The sequence below is a fragment of the Mus caroli genome, chromosome 15 (genome assembly GCF_900094665.2).
Source record: "Mus caroli chromosome 15, CAROLI_EIJ_v1.1, whole genome shotgun sequence".
Classification (NCBI taxonomy): domain Eukaryota; kingdom Metazoa; phylum Chordata; class Mammalia; order Rodentia; family Muridae; genus Mus; species Mus caroli.
In genome coordinates, this window is record NC_034584.1 from 84,453,973 (window position 1) to 84,473,218 (window position 19,246).

Below are 19,246 nucleotides of genomic sequence, written 5' to 3' on the forward strand. Positions count from 1 at the left end.
AGCTGGCGAGTGTCAGCCGACCCTGCGCCCTCGCTACCCCGGTGGTTTTCTGACCAGAAGAGCCGTGATAATTCTTTTATAAAAAGATTTTTAAATTGTTCTGGTTGTACAGGAAATGCAAAATGAGAGAGATACAGAATTGCACATGTCAAAGATGGCAGAGAGGAAACATAACAATGTCCTATCCATCTTTACACTGTGTTGTAAAATGTGGATGTCATATTGGGAAACTGTTAGATAAACACATATGTAGTACCCATTATTATATAGAACACAGGCTATCAACTTGCATAATGATCAATTTTGGTGATTATCATTAAACTCTAAAATTAACATCTTGAGTTTTATTAACTGTATTATTTTATTGTAGAACCTAACATGTTTTTCAAATCTCATTGTTTATTTAATTAGCTGTGTTATGAGACTTTTCAAATTAATAATTTAATTTAGCCTTTTTATTATTCATCCATAAATCGAATACTTAGTTAAAATTTAAGCAACTACTTCTTTCTGGGCACAGGTATGATATAGAACTATGTGCTAACATTTTATATCAGGATGCTGTATTTTAAATGAAGACAAAGACCCGTTGTCCTAGAACTACAAAGGAAGCTACAATCTCTTGGACCATTCTTTTCACACAGTTCAGTTCCAAGGAATATTTAAGCTTCTCTTTAAAGTTCTTTTTGTCTTCTAACCTCATACCTTTTTATTTTCAGGCTTCTCAGGATCAAATATTTCCTTTGTTTCTAAACCTCATCTCTCAAAAGGCAATGGTTGGCTGGGGATGTAGTACAACAGGGCTCATGCTGCGTAAAATTCAGGTTTTCACACATCAAAAAATTTAGTGCCTCCATCATAAAAAATAGTGTGTGCGCACATGCGAGTCTGAGAATTCCCTTGAGAAGCATGTCAAACCGTTTATAGGATCCTCCCCAGAATCTCTGAGCGGGAGCAATGGAGATCCCTACTCTATAACAGTGAAAATAGATGCCTGTATGTTGAAACACATTGAAAAAGCATCAAGACCAAGTATAGAATCCTTACTATAAATGAAGAAACACCTTATTTCAATTCCAAAGTTGAAGAAATTGCACTGCCTTTAAAAACCACATGTAAACTCATCAGTAATGTATTTTTAAAACAGAGAACCATGAAACTGGGAAAAAAAATCATAGTCATTTGCATGCATCCTGAGTCGGCGTGATGAAATCTCAAGAGCAGAGATGACACAGAGATGACTTACCTCCCGTCTCGGTCCCAGTCGTACACTTCTACCTTGATTGTTCTGCCAGGAAAAAAAGTACACGTGGGAAACTGGCTTAAAGAAAATAATACAATCTGATAATACAATATGAAAATGATATCTTAATCTACAAAGTAAAATTTAGTCACTTGCTCTTAGAGCATATATGCTTATACGTTTCACAAAGTAAATTGAAGGGGATTTAGCTTTTTATCACTACAATTAAGTGTACATGTAAAGTCAGTTTTGAAAATCTATATCAATTGTTCAGCGTGTGGAGAAAGCATGTGGACAACATAGCTCCTGGGTGGAAGATAGACCCGCATCTCCCCTCCTGGAGACCATTGTCTTGGCAAGTATTTCTCAAATTCACAGAGATCAGAGTCACCTGAAGAGCTCATCACACTGTGGCTTACTAGACCTCTTTCCAAAGCTTCTGGCTCAACAGGTCTGGTATAGGGCCTGGGAACCTTAATTTTACAATGTGACTAGATAGTGTTGATGTTCCTAATCAGAAAACATATAAGAACTGCTTTCTCATGGAAATAATGAACCAGTTAAATAAAATTTGATTCATCTATCAAATATCATATGTTTAAAAGGAAACATGATAGCACACTGTTTACAGTTATTAGTGGGATATTGGTTAATAGAATAAAACACCCTTGGGTGTGGTGATGCAAGTGATGCTGGGTCAGCAAAGTTAGGTGTTTGTGGCCAGCCTGGACTACATAGCAAGGCCCTGTCTCAACACTACCTAAAAGACAATGTTTTAATTTCTTCACTAATATACAAATAGTACGACAAGGAAGGAAATAGAAAAAAGATTGAAATTTTATCTTTATCTATACATTTCTAGTTTCAATTCTAAAGAGGTTTTTATTAAATAACCTACAATAAGATTCCAATAAAGAAAGATTTCAGTATTATAAATCTTCAAGTATGCTGGAAGGATCACAGGTTGAATCTGGCCAACATGCCTTCTCTGTATCTTTGGATTAGAGCTGAGTTCCATGGACCATGTACATTAGAGCTGAGTTCCATAGGCCATGAACATTCCCCACGCTCAGTCTGCATGTCTCAGCTGTCTCACCTGTCATAGTCCCCATTGCACAATGCTCTCACTGAAGTTCCATGGACCATGAACATTCCCCGTGCTCAGTCTGCATGTCTCAGCTGTCTTACCTGTCATAGTCCCCATTGCACAATGCTCGCACTGAGATCTTGAACGCTTGCCACACAGGATTTAGAGTGTTTTTGACCACTTCTGTCTTGTGGCAAATTGTAAAGCTGTGAAAAGAGTTTACAATTATGAAGCTACATTGATAGAAGACAGACAGACAGACAAATGATAGAAAGAATGACATAAATTGTGTGTGTGTGATTCAGAATGATGTATTGGTTGTTTTATTTTTTTTAGCCATTCCTCTCCATGGGCAGAGTTACTGTTGCCCATTCTGGGCTGCTGTCGCCACCTGATTTAATATACAGAGAGATTTACAAACTTGTGGGATTAGTTCTTTATAATATAAACAATGAGATATTGCAGTATTTACCCCAGATAAATTTCTACCAGCTCAGCAAACCCTAATGCTATTTTATAAAAACTTGAGGTGTGCCATACTCACTGGCTTTTTGAGATTTGCTTAAGGTAAAATCAAAGCTTATGTTACAATCCTAGAGTCACTAGATGTGGAGTTAAACAGCTTCACATTGGGGACTTTTTTCTCCCGAGAAAGTGACTGGTCTGTTGGAGGAGACATTCATAAGCCAGAAAGTGCTATTTTTTTCTTCTAGTATTACGCTCATTTATAGCACACTGTGTGTGATTGTACACAATAGAACTCTCAATAGTTCAAATTCCACTGCCAGAGAAATGAGTGAAGATCCTGAGCAGAGTTCTAGTAGAAGGAGTCTAGTCATGTAAAGACAGGGCGTGTGTATGTGTATACTATAGACAGAGTCATACAAAACCATTCCTAAGAAGTAGCCTGTCAGGATGCATTAGTTGAAGCTCATTATCAAACACACTAGGAAAATTATTACCTAGTTATGAGCACAGAGTATAATGAGAGCAACAGGAAATCAAGAAAATAGAAAGTTAGAATTATATACTAGAACGACTTTTAATTACTGTTTCCGGTCCAGAGGGTTCTAACCTGTTAGCTAAATTAGCAACTTTAGAAGTAGCTTCACATTTATGCAATCGTAAAATTAAGGAAAAAGATCTTGCATGAAAAATAAGTGTAAAAGTGAGCAGTATTTAAAGCTACCTTTCCCTGAACTCATAAAAACAAAAGCATACATATAAATGTTTAACATATTCATTAATACATGTTTTCTATAAGTATAATATATGAAACTACATCCGAAGTAAGAATTATCCATTTTAGCCAGACGTGGTGGCACACGCCTTTAATCCCAGCACTCGGGAGGCAGAGGCAGGCGGATTTCTGAGTTCCAGGTCAGTCTGGTCTACAAAGTGAGTTCCAGGTCAGCCAGGGCTACACAGAAAAACCCTGTCTCGAAAAAACAAACAAACAAACAAACAAACAAACAAACAGAGTTATCCATTTTAAGAGTTAAGTTTTAATAATTTAGGTATCTGGAATGGTTTTACTTCTGAAAAAATAGATTTCATTTTATTAAAAATATCATTTGCCTAAGCAGAACATATTTTCATCACAAAAGCATCATTAAATGTGTGATAAGCTGAAATCTTAAGGGCATAAATTTTTTTTAGAAAAATAAGTACGAGAACTCGGGGAACACGCGGTTCCATCAGAAAGACCCAAGAACCCTGGGACTGAAGAAGTTCTGTCTGCCTGATAACCTCTTCCTCGCCTGGGAATAAGTAAGAGTTATGTTTACGCCCTTTAGAGTTTCTGCGTGGATAAACAGGTGTTCAGATGCACAGTGTGCACAACACTGACAGCTTCAGCCATGTCAGCTGTAAACACAGCCATAGTGGCAGAAGGAAGGACTTCCTTTCCTTTGCTTCCAATTTCTAAGTAGCATTGTCTTGTTAGACAACGCTTTAGTATGTACTGTTATGACAAACAAAAATAACGTATAAAACAATATTAACACGAGATAATGGCTAAGATCTCACTCTCTGAGACTTCCGCATGAGTTTGTATCATCAGGTGCTCCTCTCACTCCTGCGAGGTAGATCACCCCATTTACAGATCAGGAAACTGTAGATGTTACCAGAGCCATTTAGCATCTAGCATCACATTATTTATTTCTTGGCAAGAGACTCCCAGGCATCTCCCTAGTTGCTAAGTTTCCTTGTAAATGTGGACATTATGATATGAATCCCAGAGATCAATAATTAAACATAGATCTATTCATCTAGTCATGACTGGCGAAACACCACACCACACTGAACCACTTCACTGAGGTGTAGACCCCAGGGCTCTAGGAATTTCAGTGTAGGAGAGAATGATCAATGTCCTCCCATCCCCCTCATCCAAAACAAATGGTTTCCACTCACTTCTATAGAAAGATACATTGGTTAATTTGAGTTTCTAAAACATGCCATTATTCTACATTGTTGAAAGAAAAGCAGATTTTTATAAAAAGCAAAGAGGAAGAAGAAACTAGCTCATACTTTAAACATAAAATATAAATGGTTATCAAATTAGTTTTAAAATAGAAAATCACACCCTTCTTGAAAGTATCAAGTATTGTATTTCATTGACTAACCTGAAGATCTCTGACAGAAAGAACAACACACACATGAGTCAGCCCAACACTGAGTGGGGTAGAAGGCACTCCTACCTTCCATCCTCATTGCTTCGATAAAATACAAGGAAAGGATCTGACTTCCCAAAGAAATCCTTCTTATCCAATTTGTTTGCACAGAACTGCATCAAGACAGCATCCTGAAAACAGAATTAATAATACAGGTCAAAATCTGGGAAAGGAATAGCTAGAAACAACAGATCACAAACAAGATTTGACAAGAAAACACATTTGTTACTTGGATGCCAGTGGCCAAGTGTCCAGGAGCTGTAGAGGAGAGGCCATTACTTATTGAAGGAATATGAGGCTTTCAAACATCCTGGAAATTTCATTCAAATGCTAGACCACTAGTATTCAGAAAGCTGTTCCTACCCACGCCCAAATAATAATGAGACAGATGACTCCAGGTTTCCAATGTCACACTGCAGTGACTTCAGCCACGTACATTATTAATATTCCTGATCACTTAGGACATAGTTAATGATCATCTATGACATGGGATGTGTTTACTAAGCCTCTATTACAGTCTATTGGACTGATTGGGGGGTATTTGGATTTTTTTTGTTATTGTTTTTAAAAGTTTTATTTACTTAGTTTATATACATATGAGTACACTGTAGCTGTACAGATGGTTGTGAGCCATCATGTGGTTGCTGGGAATTGAATTTAGGACCTCTGCTTGCTCTGGCGAGCCCCTGCTCTCTCTGGCCCAAAGATTTATTTATTATAAATAAGTACACTGTAGCTGTCTTCAGAAGAGGGCATCAGATCTCATTATAGATGGTTGTGAGCCACCATGTGGTTTCTGGGATTTGAACTCAGGACCTTCAGAAGAGCAGTCAGTGCTCTTAACTGCTGAGCAATCTCTTCAATCCAGATATTTGTTTTAATAAAGAAGCAGAACACAATGTATGAAAACTACATTAAAATCATTTCTTTGGTGCTTAGGTTCAAGAAAAAAAAAAGCATCTTTCTTCCAGTGTGCAACATAATTCTACATCTGCGACTATCCCAAGCTAGTCACTGCACATAATTTGTATATAGAAGCACTGAACCGCTGAGTAATCTCAAGGTATTATCTGACTATTACACCAAGGAAGTTAAACACCATTAAATTGAGCAGACTAAGTATTTCTTTTTAATGATAGAAAATACAGAGATTTTAAAATCCAAATCAGTACTTTGAGAGCTCAGTTTTTTGGGGGCATGTGAACTTCATACAGGAGCATTGAATCTACATGACTCCATTTCTCCCCACCTTCTCTTGTGTCCTACCCCTCCCTCCCCAAATCATGATCTATTCTTTAATTATTGTTACAAGTATAAACAAATTTTCTTGCATGTATAAATGTATATGCATATATATGTATATATCACATACACACACACACACACATGTAAAACTCACTGAGTCTATCTAGCATTACTCTTTTGCACATATGCCCAAGGCTGACCACTTGAAAATAGACAAAATATGTGGGAACTCATTTTGATGAGAATATGACGCCCCTTCTTTCCACGGCTATTGATCACCAGTAGCCCTTCATCTAACTGTAGGACTATTTGGAATTTCCACCACACATGCTGGCCCATCGACTGGTGTTATCAGTATGACAGTCTTGTTCAGGCTACCATATTGTTGACGTACCATGTTAGCCTTTTTTACTGTAAAACCTAATGGAGACTATTTAGCAGCACATGTGCAGAGCCTCAGGCTCTGACATTATTTCCACCTATAGTCTCCTTTGATTTAATTAAGTATTGTAAGAGTTATGTTACTGATGTATCAGTTGGGGTGGAGCACCACACAGTTATCCCCTACAGTTGACCAGTTGTGGATCCCTGTAATAGTTGTGGATCTCTGTGGCAAAAGGATGCTTCTTGGATGGGGTTTAAGAGGTTACAGTTATCTGGAGGTATAAGGATAAGTTATTTAGACTCCAGCTAGAAATTATATTGGTTTAGGAAATGGCAGGAAAAGAGTGACAGAAGTAGATTGTTTACATTCTATGACCTCTCCAGTTATGAGGAGTTGGCCAGGTTGATGTGACTGGAATTCCTTCCCAATGAACTGGCCTTAAGGCCAATTACACAGCTGTTGGTTACCTTAAGATAAAAATGCCGCTATTGTGACACTGGGAACCTTTTGCCTGTCTTGTTCTTGTTGTGGTTCCTAGGTTTACAGCTGGGTAGGATGATTGGGTTTCTGCTTTGGCAGTTTGAGAGCACCTCTGACCACTAGAAGAGCTAGTCTTCAGGAAGGAGACTTCCAGGACAGCTCCAGCCCGAGTTCTCCAAGACCTGGGCACAAAGTCTGTGGGGTCTTTCACCTTCGTGTTCTGGGAGGCAACTGAGGACAGTGACAACAGTCTATATTGGTTTGGGGGAAGTTCTTCTACTCCTCTAACAAACACCTTAAGGAGGGTTTTTTTTTTTTTTCATTCCTAGCATTAGGCGTTGCTTTTATTAACAGTGCCTGGCACTTGGGGGTAGCACAATCACTTGATGTGGGTTAACAACATCAAACACAAATGCATATGTGTATATGAATTCATACATATGTAACCTTATAGAATAAAATAATATGATTTCCTATGGGATTTTTAAACACTCAGCGTCATTTTCGTCCATCCTCCCTCAACTCCTCCATTATTCTTTCTTCCGTTCCCTAGTGCAAGTCCTCACATTTTTCTTTTATATTATCCTGTTCCTAGAATCTGTCTTCTACAATTCCCTTCTCTAGAGCTACACGTCACCTTCCCTCCCTCTCATCCCATGCTCCTTTGCCACCACTTTGCAAGCACACCTGAGGATTTGGAGTGGGGCTTTACAGTGACAAAGCATCTTGCATTTATCTTTCAGGGTCTGGGTTATCTGACTCAGTATTTTCCAATTACACCTATTTACCTGAATGTTTAGTGATTTCATCCACTTTTTTTTAAACAACTGAATATAGTTTTATTATGCACAAATATCACATGTTCACTATACACTTGTGGGTTGAAAGACAGGTGGGCTATTTCTATTCCCTAGCTATTGTGGACAGAGCAGCAATGAACATGACTGAGCAAGTATCTGTGAAGTAGGGAGCCAAGTCCTTTCAGTATATGACAGGGAGTGGTGGAGCTAATCATAGGCTAGTTCTGCCTTCACGGTATTGCTTAAGTTTTCCTAGCATTGCCAATTGTGCTGGAAATTTTATGTCGATGTGACACAAGCTAAAGTCATCTGAGAGAAGGGAACTTCAGTTCAAAGAGGCCCCCAAAAGATAATGCAGTTAGGGAAGCCTGTAGAGTATTTTATTAACGAGTTATTGATTGGGGAGAGCACATCCCATTTGTAGGTGGTGCCATTGCTGGGCCAATGTTGCTTCTGGATTCTATAAGATACAGGCTGAGCAAGCCAAAAGGAGCAAGCCAGTAAGCAGCACCCCTCCCTGGCTCCTGCTCCAGGTTCCTTCCATGCCTGAGCTCCAGTCTTCACTTCCTTCAGTGATGGTCAACAATGTAGAAGTATAAGCCGAATAAACCCTTTCCTTCCCAACTTGCTTTTGATCAAGGTGTTTCATCCTAGGAATAGTAACCCTTAACCAAGCTATCAGTGTTTCGGGTTTCTCAGACAGGCCTTTTAACCACTTGGGTTGATCTGTGTGCAGAGTGTGAGATCTGGCTTTAATGTAATTATTCTCAATTTTTGTTATCATTGCCAAATATGAGATGACTGTAGTTATGTGCACTCATGTTTGGGTCTTCTGATTTGTTCCATTGATCTACATGTCTATCTTTGTAACAATGCTATTTATTTTATTACTATGTGTACTGTAGCTTGAATGATGGTATGGTAATCCTCTAACATGCTGCTTTTGGCTCAGAACTGCTTTAGCTATGTGGAGTGTCCTGTGCTCCCATAAGGATTTTAGGATTTTTTTTTTTTTTTTTTTTTGCTATTATGTGGATAATCTCTTGAGAATTTTGATTGAGATTGCACTGAATCTATAAAATGCTTTTGGTAGTATAGCGATTTTCATAATGTTAATTGCACCAATCCATGAGCATGTGCCCTTTCTATCTTCTAGTGTCTTCCTGAATCTGATTTAAAGTTTTCATTACAAAGTCTATTGCCTCATTGATTAGGATTATTCCTATATGTTTCTTTGTTGAGAATATTAGGAGTGGGAGTGTGTCCACCATCTCTCTCTTATATGAAAAGTTTAATGATGTTTTTGACTTTAGTGTGTATCCTGTTACTTTACTAAAATTACTATATGTAGTTTCTGATGTAAATTTTGGGCTTTCATATAAAGTATCATCTAGAAATGGGAATATTTTGACTTATTTATCTATATCCCTTTAATTTCCTTCTTTTGGCTTGTTGCTGTACCAGGGGCTTAATCCTTATGTTACAAATGAGTGAGGAGAGTGGATATCCTTGATTTTAGTGGTGGTGCTTGTTTTTCACTTTATGATGATGTTAGTTATGTCTTATACAGCCTTACCATGTTGAGTACGCTCCTCCCAGTCCTGTTCTCACATTTGCCATGAAGGCATACTGGATTTTGTTAAAAGCCTTTTTTGTGTTTATTAAGATGATCATGTGATTTTTGTCTTTAAGTCCACTTATATGACTTACTGCATTTTTTAAAAATTATATGTGTTGAATTTTCCCAATACCTCTACAGTGAAGCTGACTTGGTCATGGTAGGTGATTCTTTTCTGGAGTTCTCAACCTGTAGGTTGCAACCAATTTAGGGGTTACATATCAGTTAGTCTATGTATTATATATTTACATTATGATCCATAGAAGAAGCAAAATTACAGTTATGAAGTAGTAATGAAATAATTTTACAGCTGGGGATCACCACGACATGAGCAACTGTGTTAAGTGTCATCACATTAAGAAGGTTGGGGACCACTGTTAGATGGTGGCTTTCAAGTATTTTATTGAGAAGTTTTACAGCTAAGGTCACTGCATATATATAAACCTGCTGTTCTCTTTTCTTGTTATGACTTTACCTGGTATTATTCTTAGAGTGATACTTAATAGAAAAAGTTTAGAAATGTTCCCTCTGTTTCTTTTCTTTTTTTTTGTATTTTTTTTCTGAGTAATTTAATAAGTATTTTTGGTAGTTTTTGAAAGTTTTGGTAGAAATCTGCTTTGGGTCCATCTGGACCAGGCATTTTATTGTTGTTTTAACATCGGTTTTTATAGGTCTGTTTAGGTTGTTGATCTAAAAAGCCTTGGATGGATCTACAAATTTTTTCACCTCTTTTATATTTTCTGTTACCAGAGTAAGGAAGGATTTTTGAAGTACCCCCTTAAATATTCTGAATTTCTCTGGTGTCTGTCCATATTTTAAGTCTTGATGGGGGAAGTGCTATTTCTAAAAAGAGTCTGTTCTATTAGACTGTAGCAACCTGAATTGAGCACATTAGAAAAATCTATTGAAAAACATGAAGAGAATTTTAAAATTTATACTTTGGTGATGGACAGCATGTCTGATGCTGTAAACGTGACTAATTTTGCTCTATTTATTATAGTGTTGATGGCGAATATGGTGCCACTGAAGAAATGAGTTTTAAAATATTTTTCGAAAGACACACAATTTATTTTTCCATTGCCAATGTATCTGGTATAGTTACTGGTACTGCTCCATCGGCAGCACATGAAAAAGTGGGGCTTGTAAAATTGAATGAAGACGATGCAATGGTTGCACTAAGCTCCAGCTCAACTGAGCATTATTGCATAGCACAGCAAGAACTTCTATGCAGAAAAGTCTTGACAATGTACAGAATCATATAAATCATCAACACTGTGAATTTCCTAAGAACCAAGGGATTAAATTGTCACCAATTTCAGAAATTTCTTTAAAGTGTTGATGTTGACAGTTATCACATCATACATTTGGGGGCTGTGAGATGTCTAGGGAAAGACCAAATGTGGACAATATTTAAGATTTATGATGCATTAAGTCATCTGAGGTTCCAAAAGAAAAAAAATCATTTTATTACCAGAACTTGACAATGAAATCCAGCTTAAAGCAGCTGGCAGTTTTAGCAGAGTAACCACTGATTTGAGTGAAACATGAGTCTCTTCAAGATGAAGACCAACTTGTTGAAGAAAAGTTGCACATTGTAATGGTCTACACATGAGAATAAAATTATGACGAGCTCTGATTGAGGCAAGCAATCTTAGGCACTTCAGGATGTTGACTAAACACTACCCGATCAACAGTGGAAAAGATGCTGCCTTGACAGGTCTTCTTTGCTTTTAGCTTTCCCTTCTCGGCTATCTCTTTTCCTTTGTGTTGGCTGCCAACACCTAGAAATGCTTTCTACCATATTTCTCAGTGGTCACACTAGGCTGGGACCTGGGTGGGTAATAGTCACTATTCTTCCAGTCCTTCATTACTGTCTCTCCAGTCTCACCCTCAGCCTTGTAGCTTTCAGGTAGGTCTCCCTCCTCACACCCTACCACCATACCCTAGGGATTTTGCCTCTTGGTACAGATACAACTTAGCTGTTTCCTGGTGATCCTCTCAACCTTCTCTTGTGGCCATATCCATTTGGTTGTTTCAACCACCAATACCCAGAAATACATTCTACATGGGACCTACAGGGGCCACAGTGGACTCAGGTAGGTAATTTTCACTTTCCTTTGGTTTCTCCATTACCCTCTGACCATACATACTTACTCTAAATTTCCATAGCAACCTGATTTGGGAGCCCCTTCTACCCAAACTCCATTCCCTGGAGTTCCTAGCTCTTGTTATATACCTAGAATCCCCCTGGCCCTTTCATTCCTATCTCACTAAACTTATTCCTTATCCTCTCACACCCTACATACAGGTGTCCCCCCTCCCTGGGGACTCTGGTACTTGGTGTGTGGACTCATTATCCCCAGCTAGCTCATACCCATAACCAATCTCACCTGCACCTCCTAGTCCATTTCCATTTCTTTCTGCCATCTACAGACCTACACAAGTGGTCTTTATAGAGAACCCACAGCCACCACACTTGCCTAGGATTCAGAAAGGCCATCAAGAACTAAGAATTGGAATACCCACCCAATCAAACAAGACCATATATAAATACCTAGAAACACCTCAATAGTTAAAACGCCCGAAGCCTAGCTCACAATACAAACACACATACATGAACAGGCAGGCAAGACAACATGTCTCACCAGAACTTAGACAACCTATTACAGTCGAGCATGAGAAATGCAATGTGAAACACAAGATAAGAGTTTCAAATTAAGATATGTCCAAGGACCTAGATATGGATTAATTCCTTAATGAAGTCCATGAAAACAAACAAACAAAATACAGTTGAATGGAATAATGAATATAATTCCAGGCATGAAAGTAGAATTTAACAAAGAAATAGAATCAAGAAAAAGAAAAACTGAATTTGAAAAAAAAAATTGAAGTTACACAAAGACACCTGGAATTAAGCCTTGCCAACAGAATACAAGGCATGGGAGAAAACATCTTAGGTGTTGACAACAGGGCAGAAGCAATGAATACCTCACTGAAAAGGTGTTAAATCTAAAATTAACCAGGCACAAAAACATTCAGGAAATCTATATAGGACACTAAGAAGAGACCAAATCTATGAATAATAAAGAGAAATGAGAAGAAACCCAGGCCAAATGCATAGAAAAATATTTTCAACAAAATCATAGAATAATTTTCCAACACGAGGTAGAAGGTGGCTATCATGGTACAAGCAGACAGAATACCAAATAGACAGGACTTGAAAAGGAAATTTCCCCAAACACATAATAATCCACTAAATGTACAGATCAAAGAAAAGGTATTAAAAGCAGCAAGGGGAAAGACCAAGAAATATATGAAGGCAGGTCAACTAAGATAACAGTCAGTTTCTCAGTGGAGACTCTGAAAACCAGAACGACCATGATAGATCTTCTACAAACTCTGAGAAATCAAAAATATCATCCCAGATTACTATATTCACCAAAACTATTGGTTACAATAGATGGAGAAAGGTAAACATTACAAAATAATACCAAATTTGAGCAATGCCTATCTACCAATAGGGCTCTACTGAAGATGCTCAAAGCAAAACTTCATTGTGAAGAGGTTAATCACACTCATGAAGATATTAAAAATAAATAATCCCTGAGCACTAAAACAAAAGAGAAAAATTCCCAAAAGTAAAATAATAAGAATCAATAAACACTGCTCATTCATAACTCTCAATATTGACAGTTTCAATATTTCATTAAAAATGACACAGACCAACACATTGAATTAAAAAAAAATTTATCTTTCTGCTACATCCAAAAAATACATCTTACAATCAAGGATAGTAATCACCTCAGAGTAAAAGGATGGAAAAGGTACTCCAAGATAATTAACCCAAGAAACAAGCAAGTGTAGCTGCTTTAACATTTGAGAAATTAAACTTAAAACCAAAACTTATCCAAAGAAAAACAAAAGATATGGGAAAAGACACTGCATCTCATCAAAGGAAAACAATAAAGAATATTGCAATCCTGAACATCTATGCACCATACACAACGGTAACCAAGTCCATAAAAGAAACACCATTACAGCTAAAAATCACATATCATGGTGAGTGACCTTACTCTTGCCAATAGATAGGTCATACAGAGAGAAACCAAATAGAGAAATGTTGGAACTATATGATGTAAATCAAATGGACTCAACAGATATTTGTAGAACATTCCATCCAAACATAAAAGAATTTACCTTCTTCTTAGCGCCTCACTGAACCGTCTACAAAACTGTCTCCATGTACTCAGAACCAGAACAAGTCTCAAAAGATACAAGAGAAGTGAATGACACCCTACAACCCATCTGACCACCAGGAACTATATCTGAATATCAACAACCATAGAAACAGCAGAAAGCTTTAAAATTCATAGAAACTTAACAATTCATTATGGAATAATAATAAAAAATAGACCAAATGAAAATCAAGGAAATTCAAAACATTTCAGAAATGAAAGTACAGCATACACAAATCTATGGGGCATGATTAAGGCAGTTTGAAGAGACAAGTTCATAGCAACAAGGGCTTATGTCAAAAAAAATTAGGAAGGTCTCATTTTAATAATTTAGCAGTACACCTGAAAGCTCTAGAATAACAACAAGAGGACATAACACTACAAAAAAGTAGATGACAAACTAGGGGCTGAAATCAATTTTATAGAAACAAAATAAGCAAACAAGCACTACTAAAAATACAAAGAATCAATAAAGAGCTGGTTCTTTGAGAAAACAAAATTGACAAACCCTTAGTCAAATGAACTAAAGACACAGAGAGAAGATCCAAGTTAGTAAAATTAGAGATAACAAGCAAGACATTCCCATAGACACTAAGGAAATACAGAGGATCTTAGGACATTTTAAAATCTGTACTTGACTCAGTTGGAAAACCAAAGAGAAACAGATGAAGTTCTTGATGTACATAACCTGTCATATTTAATCATATTTAAACATATTTAAACACTCATAAGCACTAGTGAAGTCAAAAGTCATTTCCATTAAAAGTCTCTCAACCAATAAATAAATAAATAAATAAATAAATAATAAATAAATAAATCCAGGACCAGATAAATTCAGTGACAAATTCTACCAGACCTTCAAATAAGAATTCATGCCAATATTGCTCAACTCATTTCACAAACATAAGCTGATGGAACATTTCCTAATTATTTTTATGAGACCACTACTAGCCTGATACCTAAACCACTCAAAGACCCAACCAAAAAAGAAGAAAAGGAGAAAAAAGAGAAAGAAAGAAGAAAAGAAAATTATAAATTCATATCTATAATGAACATAGGTAATTGCAAAGCAAATCCAAGAACACATCAAAAAGATTGTTTGCCAGGATGAAATTCTCTGAATCCCAGAGATGATTCAACATATGTAAATCATTAGACATAATCTCATAATCTTCCACACAAGTAGACTGAAAGACAAAAGTTATTGGACACTAACGTTATAGGAGAAAAGGAAAAAAGTCTTTGAAAAAGATCTACCATCCCTTCTTGATAAAAACCCTGAAGAGACTATGATGCAAGGGACATACCTCAACTGAATAAAGGCAGAGTTTACATCAAGCCCACAGCCAGCATCAACCTAAAAGAGAAGAATCTCTTGAGGGATTTTCACCAAAACCAGGATGTCCACTCTCTCCACACCGCTTCAGCACAGTACTTGAAACCTTAGCTAGAGCCATGACACAACTGATTCCAATAATAAACGAAGAAGTAAAAGTACTTTTACTTGCAGATGATGTGATAGCATACATGAGTGACCCTAAAAATTCCACTGGGAAACTCCTACAGCTGATAAATATTTTCAAAGAAGCAGTGCCTTTCCCCATCATCTCAAAAGTAAAAAGTATTTTGGGATAGATAATTCTAACCAAGCAAGTGCATGACTCATATAAAGGAAAAATGTTAAGATTTTTTTTTTTAAAAATTGAAACTATTAGACTGTGAAAAGATCTCTATGCTCGAGGATCAGTATAATTAGCATTGGGAAAATGACCATCCTAATAAAAGCAAATACAACTTCAATGTAACTTCCATCAAAATCCCAACACAATTCTCAGAAATTAAAAGGACTACTTTTACTTTCCTATGAAAACACACACACAAATGAATAAATAATAAACAAATAAATAAGCAAGCAAGCAAACAAACAAATAAAATCAATCCCAGGATACCTAACAGAATTCTAAAAGATTAAAACCAAAGAAAAAGACCTGTTGGAGGTACCAACATCCAGATTCCAAGTTGTAGTACAGAGCTATCCTCAAAAAAAGAACAGATATCCTCAAAAAAAACCAGACGTGTTGATCAGTGGACTTAAGATCCATCTAGAAATGCACAAGTCTATGGACACTTGATATTTGATAAAGAAGCCAGACATACACACTGGATTAAAAAGAGCATCTTCAACAAGTGGTGCTAGAGAATCTGGATGATGGACTTTATAAGAAGGCAAATAGACCCATACTCATTAACCTGCATAAAACTCAAGTCTAACTGCATCAGAAAGACTTCTATGGAAGGCTAGATACCTTGAATCTGACAGAAGGGAAAGTGGAGAACATAGATGAACTCTAGGTGTCCAAGAAACAACTAAGGGATGTTCAACACTGTCAGAAAAACACAAATTAAAACTACCTTGAGACTTCATCTTATCTTGTTCAGAATGGTCAAGATTAAAAAAAAAAAAGATACAACATATGGCAGCTCATGCTGGCAAGGATGTGGGGGAAGGGTGGCATTTATTCATTGATAGGGTGATGCCAACTTTTATAGACACTGAGAAAATCAGTGTGGTAGGACCTCGGGAATCCGGGAAAGGATCTATCTCAAGATCCAGTTGTACTACTATTTGGAGAATAAGCAAAAAGATTTATATCCCACTACAGAGACACTTGTTCATCCATTGCTGCTCTATTCATATTAGACACAAATTGGGAACAGCCTAGATATCCATCAACTAATGTATGGATTATGAAAACATCACATATATACAAGGAGATGTTATTCAGCTGTTATAAATGCAATTATGACATTTTCAGGTAAATGGATAGAGCCAGAAAATATCATCCTAAGTAAAGTAACACGGATGCAAAATGAAAAATATTTCATGTTTAGCTTTTAAACCTTTAATATGTTTGCTACAGTTAATATAGCCATGGAGGTTAGGTACATATTAAGGGTCTAGGAGGGATCTCCTGTGGAAGGGGAGATAGAATATATATTTATGAAGAGAGAGGCAAGAAACTGGATTAGGAGGACTTAGAAGGAGATGGAAGAGAGGGATAAGGGACTAAAGACTCCTTGAGGTGCCACATGGAAACTTCCTAAAATGCTTCTAAAGAAACTTCCTAACATGCATGTATAGGAAAGAAACACAAATGGAATCGCCAAATAATGGGAGAGACGATGTCCACGCGCGATATCTTATGCCACCAGGTGAAACTTCCCATGTCAGGAACTAATTGAGCTGTTGGCCAAAATGGCTCCCTGGAAACTCTCAAACATCACAGGCTGCTTCCGAGGCTACCGGTTGGTCTCCGCATCTGGACGATAAGCTCTATTACTGAAGACGACATTTGAACATGGAGAAACTGAACTGTTGCCAAACGAGAAGTTTAACCTTTCCTGACTAGTTTTCATGATAACTGGAAGGTACTTTGTAGGCTACCAGATGAGAAAGGGTAACCATCAACCCAGCTACAAACGCTGTGATATTCAACAGTGACCTGCCTGTGAGACATGCTAAGGCCAATGGTGGCACAAATTTTATGGGTGTAACCAACCACTCTGATTGGATTTGAGGCCCATTCATCTAATAACCCATCCCAGACACTTCTAGGGTAGACAAGAACCTGAGCCAGTGGTAGTACGAAACTACAAGGACACAGTTTTCTGGGCAGAACAGCCAGAGAAAATCCCAACTTGGAGATAGGAAATAGACACAAAGTCTCACCCCTAGCTGAGAAGCTGTGGGTAATAGCTTAGTTATTACTTAACTGCTGGGTTGGGGACAGTCAATTATCTTTAATAGTGTGACTGCCGGTAGGTCCACCACCCTCCAGTGGATGGCCACATGACTCAAAGTATAAGGACAGCACAGTTTGAACTAGATGCTTTTTTTTTTGGTGTGTTTTTGTTTTTATTTTTAAAGTGGACATACAATTGGGTGTCTAAAGAAGGGAATATGGAATTGTGGGAGGGACTATTATCAAAGTGTGTTATCTGGAATACTCCAAAACCAGTAAAATATTTGTAAATAAAAATAATTTTAAACAAAGAAAATATTTGCTTACCCTGCAGCAGTTTAACTCCTCTGCCGTCAGTATGATTGTCCCACATTTCCTGCCTGGAATTCCTCTACAAAAATAAGATCATAGTTAGCCTATTTAGATTTCTATTAAGGAATTATATTGACTAGTATAGCTTTATTTCACATAATCATATAAAGAGCTTGCTACCATTATTGAGTTCTCATATTTCCTAATGAAGACAATGTCTTAACATCACAGGCAACATGTCAGGCCTCTGAGAATCATAGTCCTCTTGTTGTCTAACATACAAGTAACATAATGTAATACAACAATGCTTTCTCTTGCCATGTCTATGCGTCCATACAACAGAAACCCTGGCTTGTGGCATCTCTCCCTCCATTCATCAAATGCATATTCATAGTCCTTGTCCTACCTGCTCATTCCCAAGTCAACACACTACAGGCTGTCCCTTGCAACTATTTTGGTTCAGACTGCTTACACCCTTCAATGAAGTTCCCTATATTGCGTTTATTGCAGGACTGTCATGAGCCTGTTATGTGGTATTAAAATCTGACCCATAAGAATTAGCATATAATCATCGCAACATAGTTTGGATACTTTTTTTATACTTTTTCTTTCAAAATGGTAAGTTTTATAAGGGCAATACTCAAGTCAAAGTTCTTGTCAACCCACAGTTTGAGAGCTCTGTGTTCCAAGTGCTCAATATACATAATCAAGGATAAAATACATAAGCCAATGCAGCAAAATAAAACCTCCACTCAAGCTGTTTCTCTGCAGTTCTCTGTTTTATTTATGCTCATATACTTTTAAAGACACCAAGAACAATGCCAACTAGGAAAACATGGGATGTGCATATGCCTCTTATGGGTTGGGGAGATGTTCCCCAAAGTCCAAGTGTTACATTCTTGATCTATGGGGGTCACCACTGGGAGATGCTTTTAGAATGGGAAGGTGGGGAGAGAGTAAAGGCCATAGAGAGTTCATATTCAAAAGGGATAGTGGGACCAAGGTCCCTTCTAGTCTCCTTTGCCTCCTAGCTGCTGAGATGTAGGTTAGAGGTAAAGGTTTTTTGGTTTTGTTTTCATTTTGTTTTGTTGTTTTTTTTTTATAAAACACCCCACATCGATTTTCTCCTGTGGCCAGTGGCCTTGTACTAAGACCTAAAATTAGAGTTATTTGCCAAAAGAAACATTTTCTTTTTTAAAAGTAATTGCATCAGCTCTTTTGAGATGTAGCTGATCTACACAGTTTTCTACCTACAAGCAACCCTTGCCAATCCTCCAGAAAAACAGGTGTGTCCTATGACAAACCATGCAGCCAAGGTCTTTCTGTGTGCCCTACGAACGACCCCAGGTAGACTCAGCCCAAGGATAGCTTGTGTCCCTAAAAGTACAACTCATTCCTGATAGTCACAGTAAGTGTGCAGCCGACT

General features: G+C 37.4%; 1 protein-coding gene across 4 annotated transcripts in view; it reads right to left on the reverse strand.

Moving 5' to 3' along the window:
* Positions 1-19,246, reverse strand: part of Cpne8 (copine 8) — a 187,679-nt gene that overhangs the window by 79,705 nt on the left and 88,728 nt on the right. For 3 of the 4 annotated variants that reach the window (XM_029469851.1, XM_021183655.2, XM_029469850.1), the window contains 4 exons: positions 17,836-17,899; positions 5,030-5,133; positions 2,432-2,536; positions 1,247-1,288 (listed from right to left, as the gene is read on the reverse strand). In XM_029469851.1, coding sequence (XP_029325711.1) covers positions 1,247-1,288; positions 2,432-2,536; positions 5,030-5,133; positions 17,836-17,899 — 315 coding nt within the window. Of the gene's footprint in view, positions 1-1,246; positions 1,289-2,339; positions 2,362-2,431; positions 2,537-5,029; positions 5,134-17,835; positions 17,900-19,246 lie in introns of those variants that run through there. The other variant, XM_029469852.1, reaches the window with a different exon arrangement.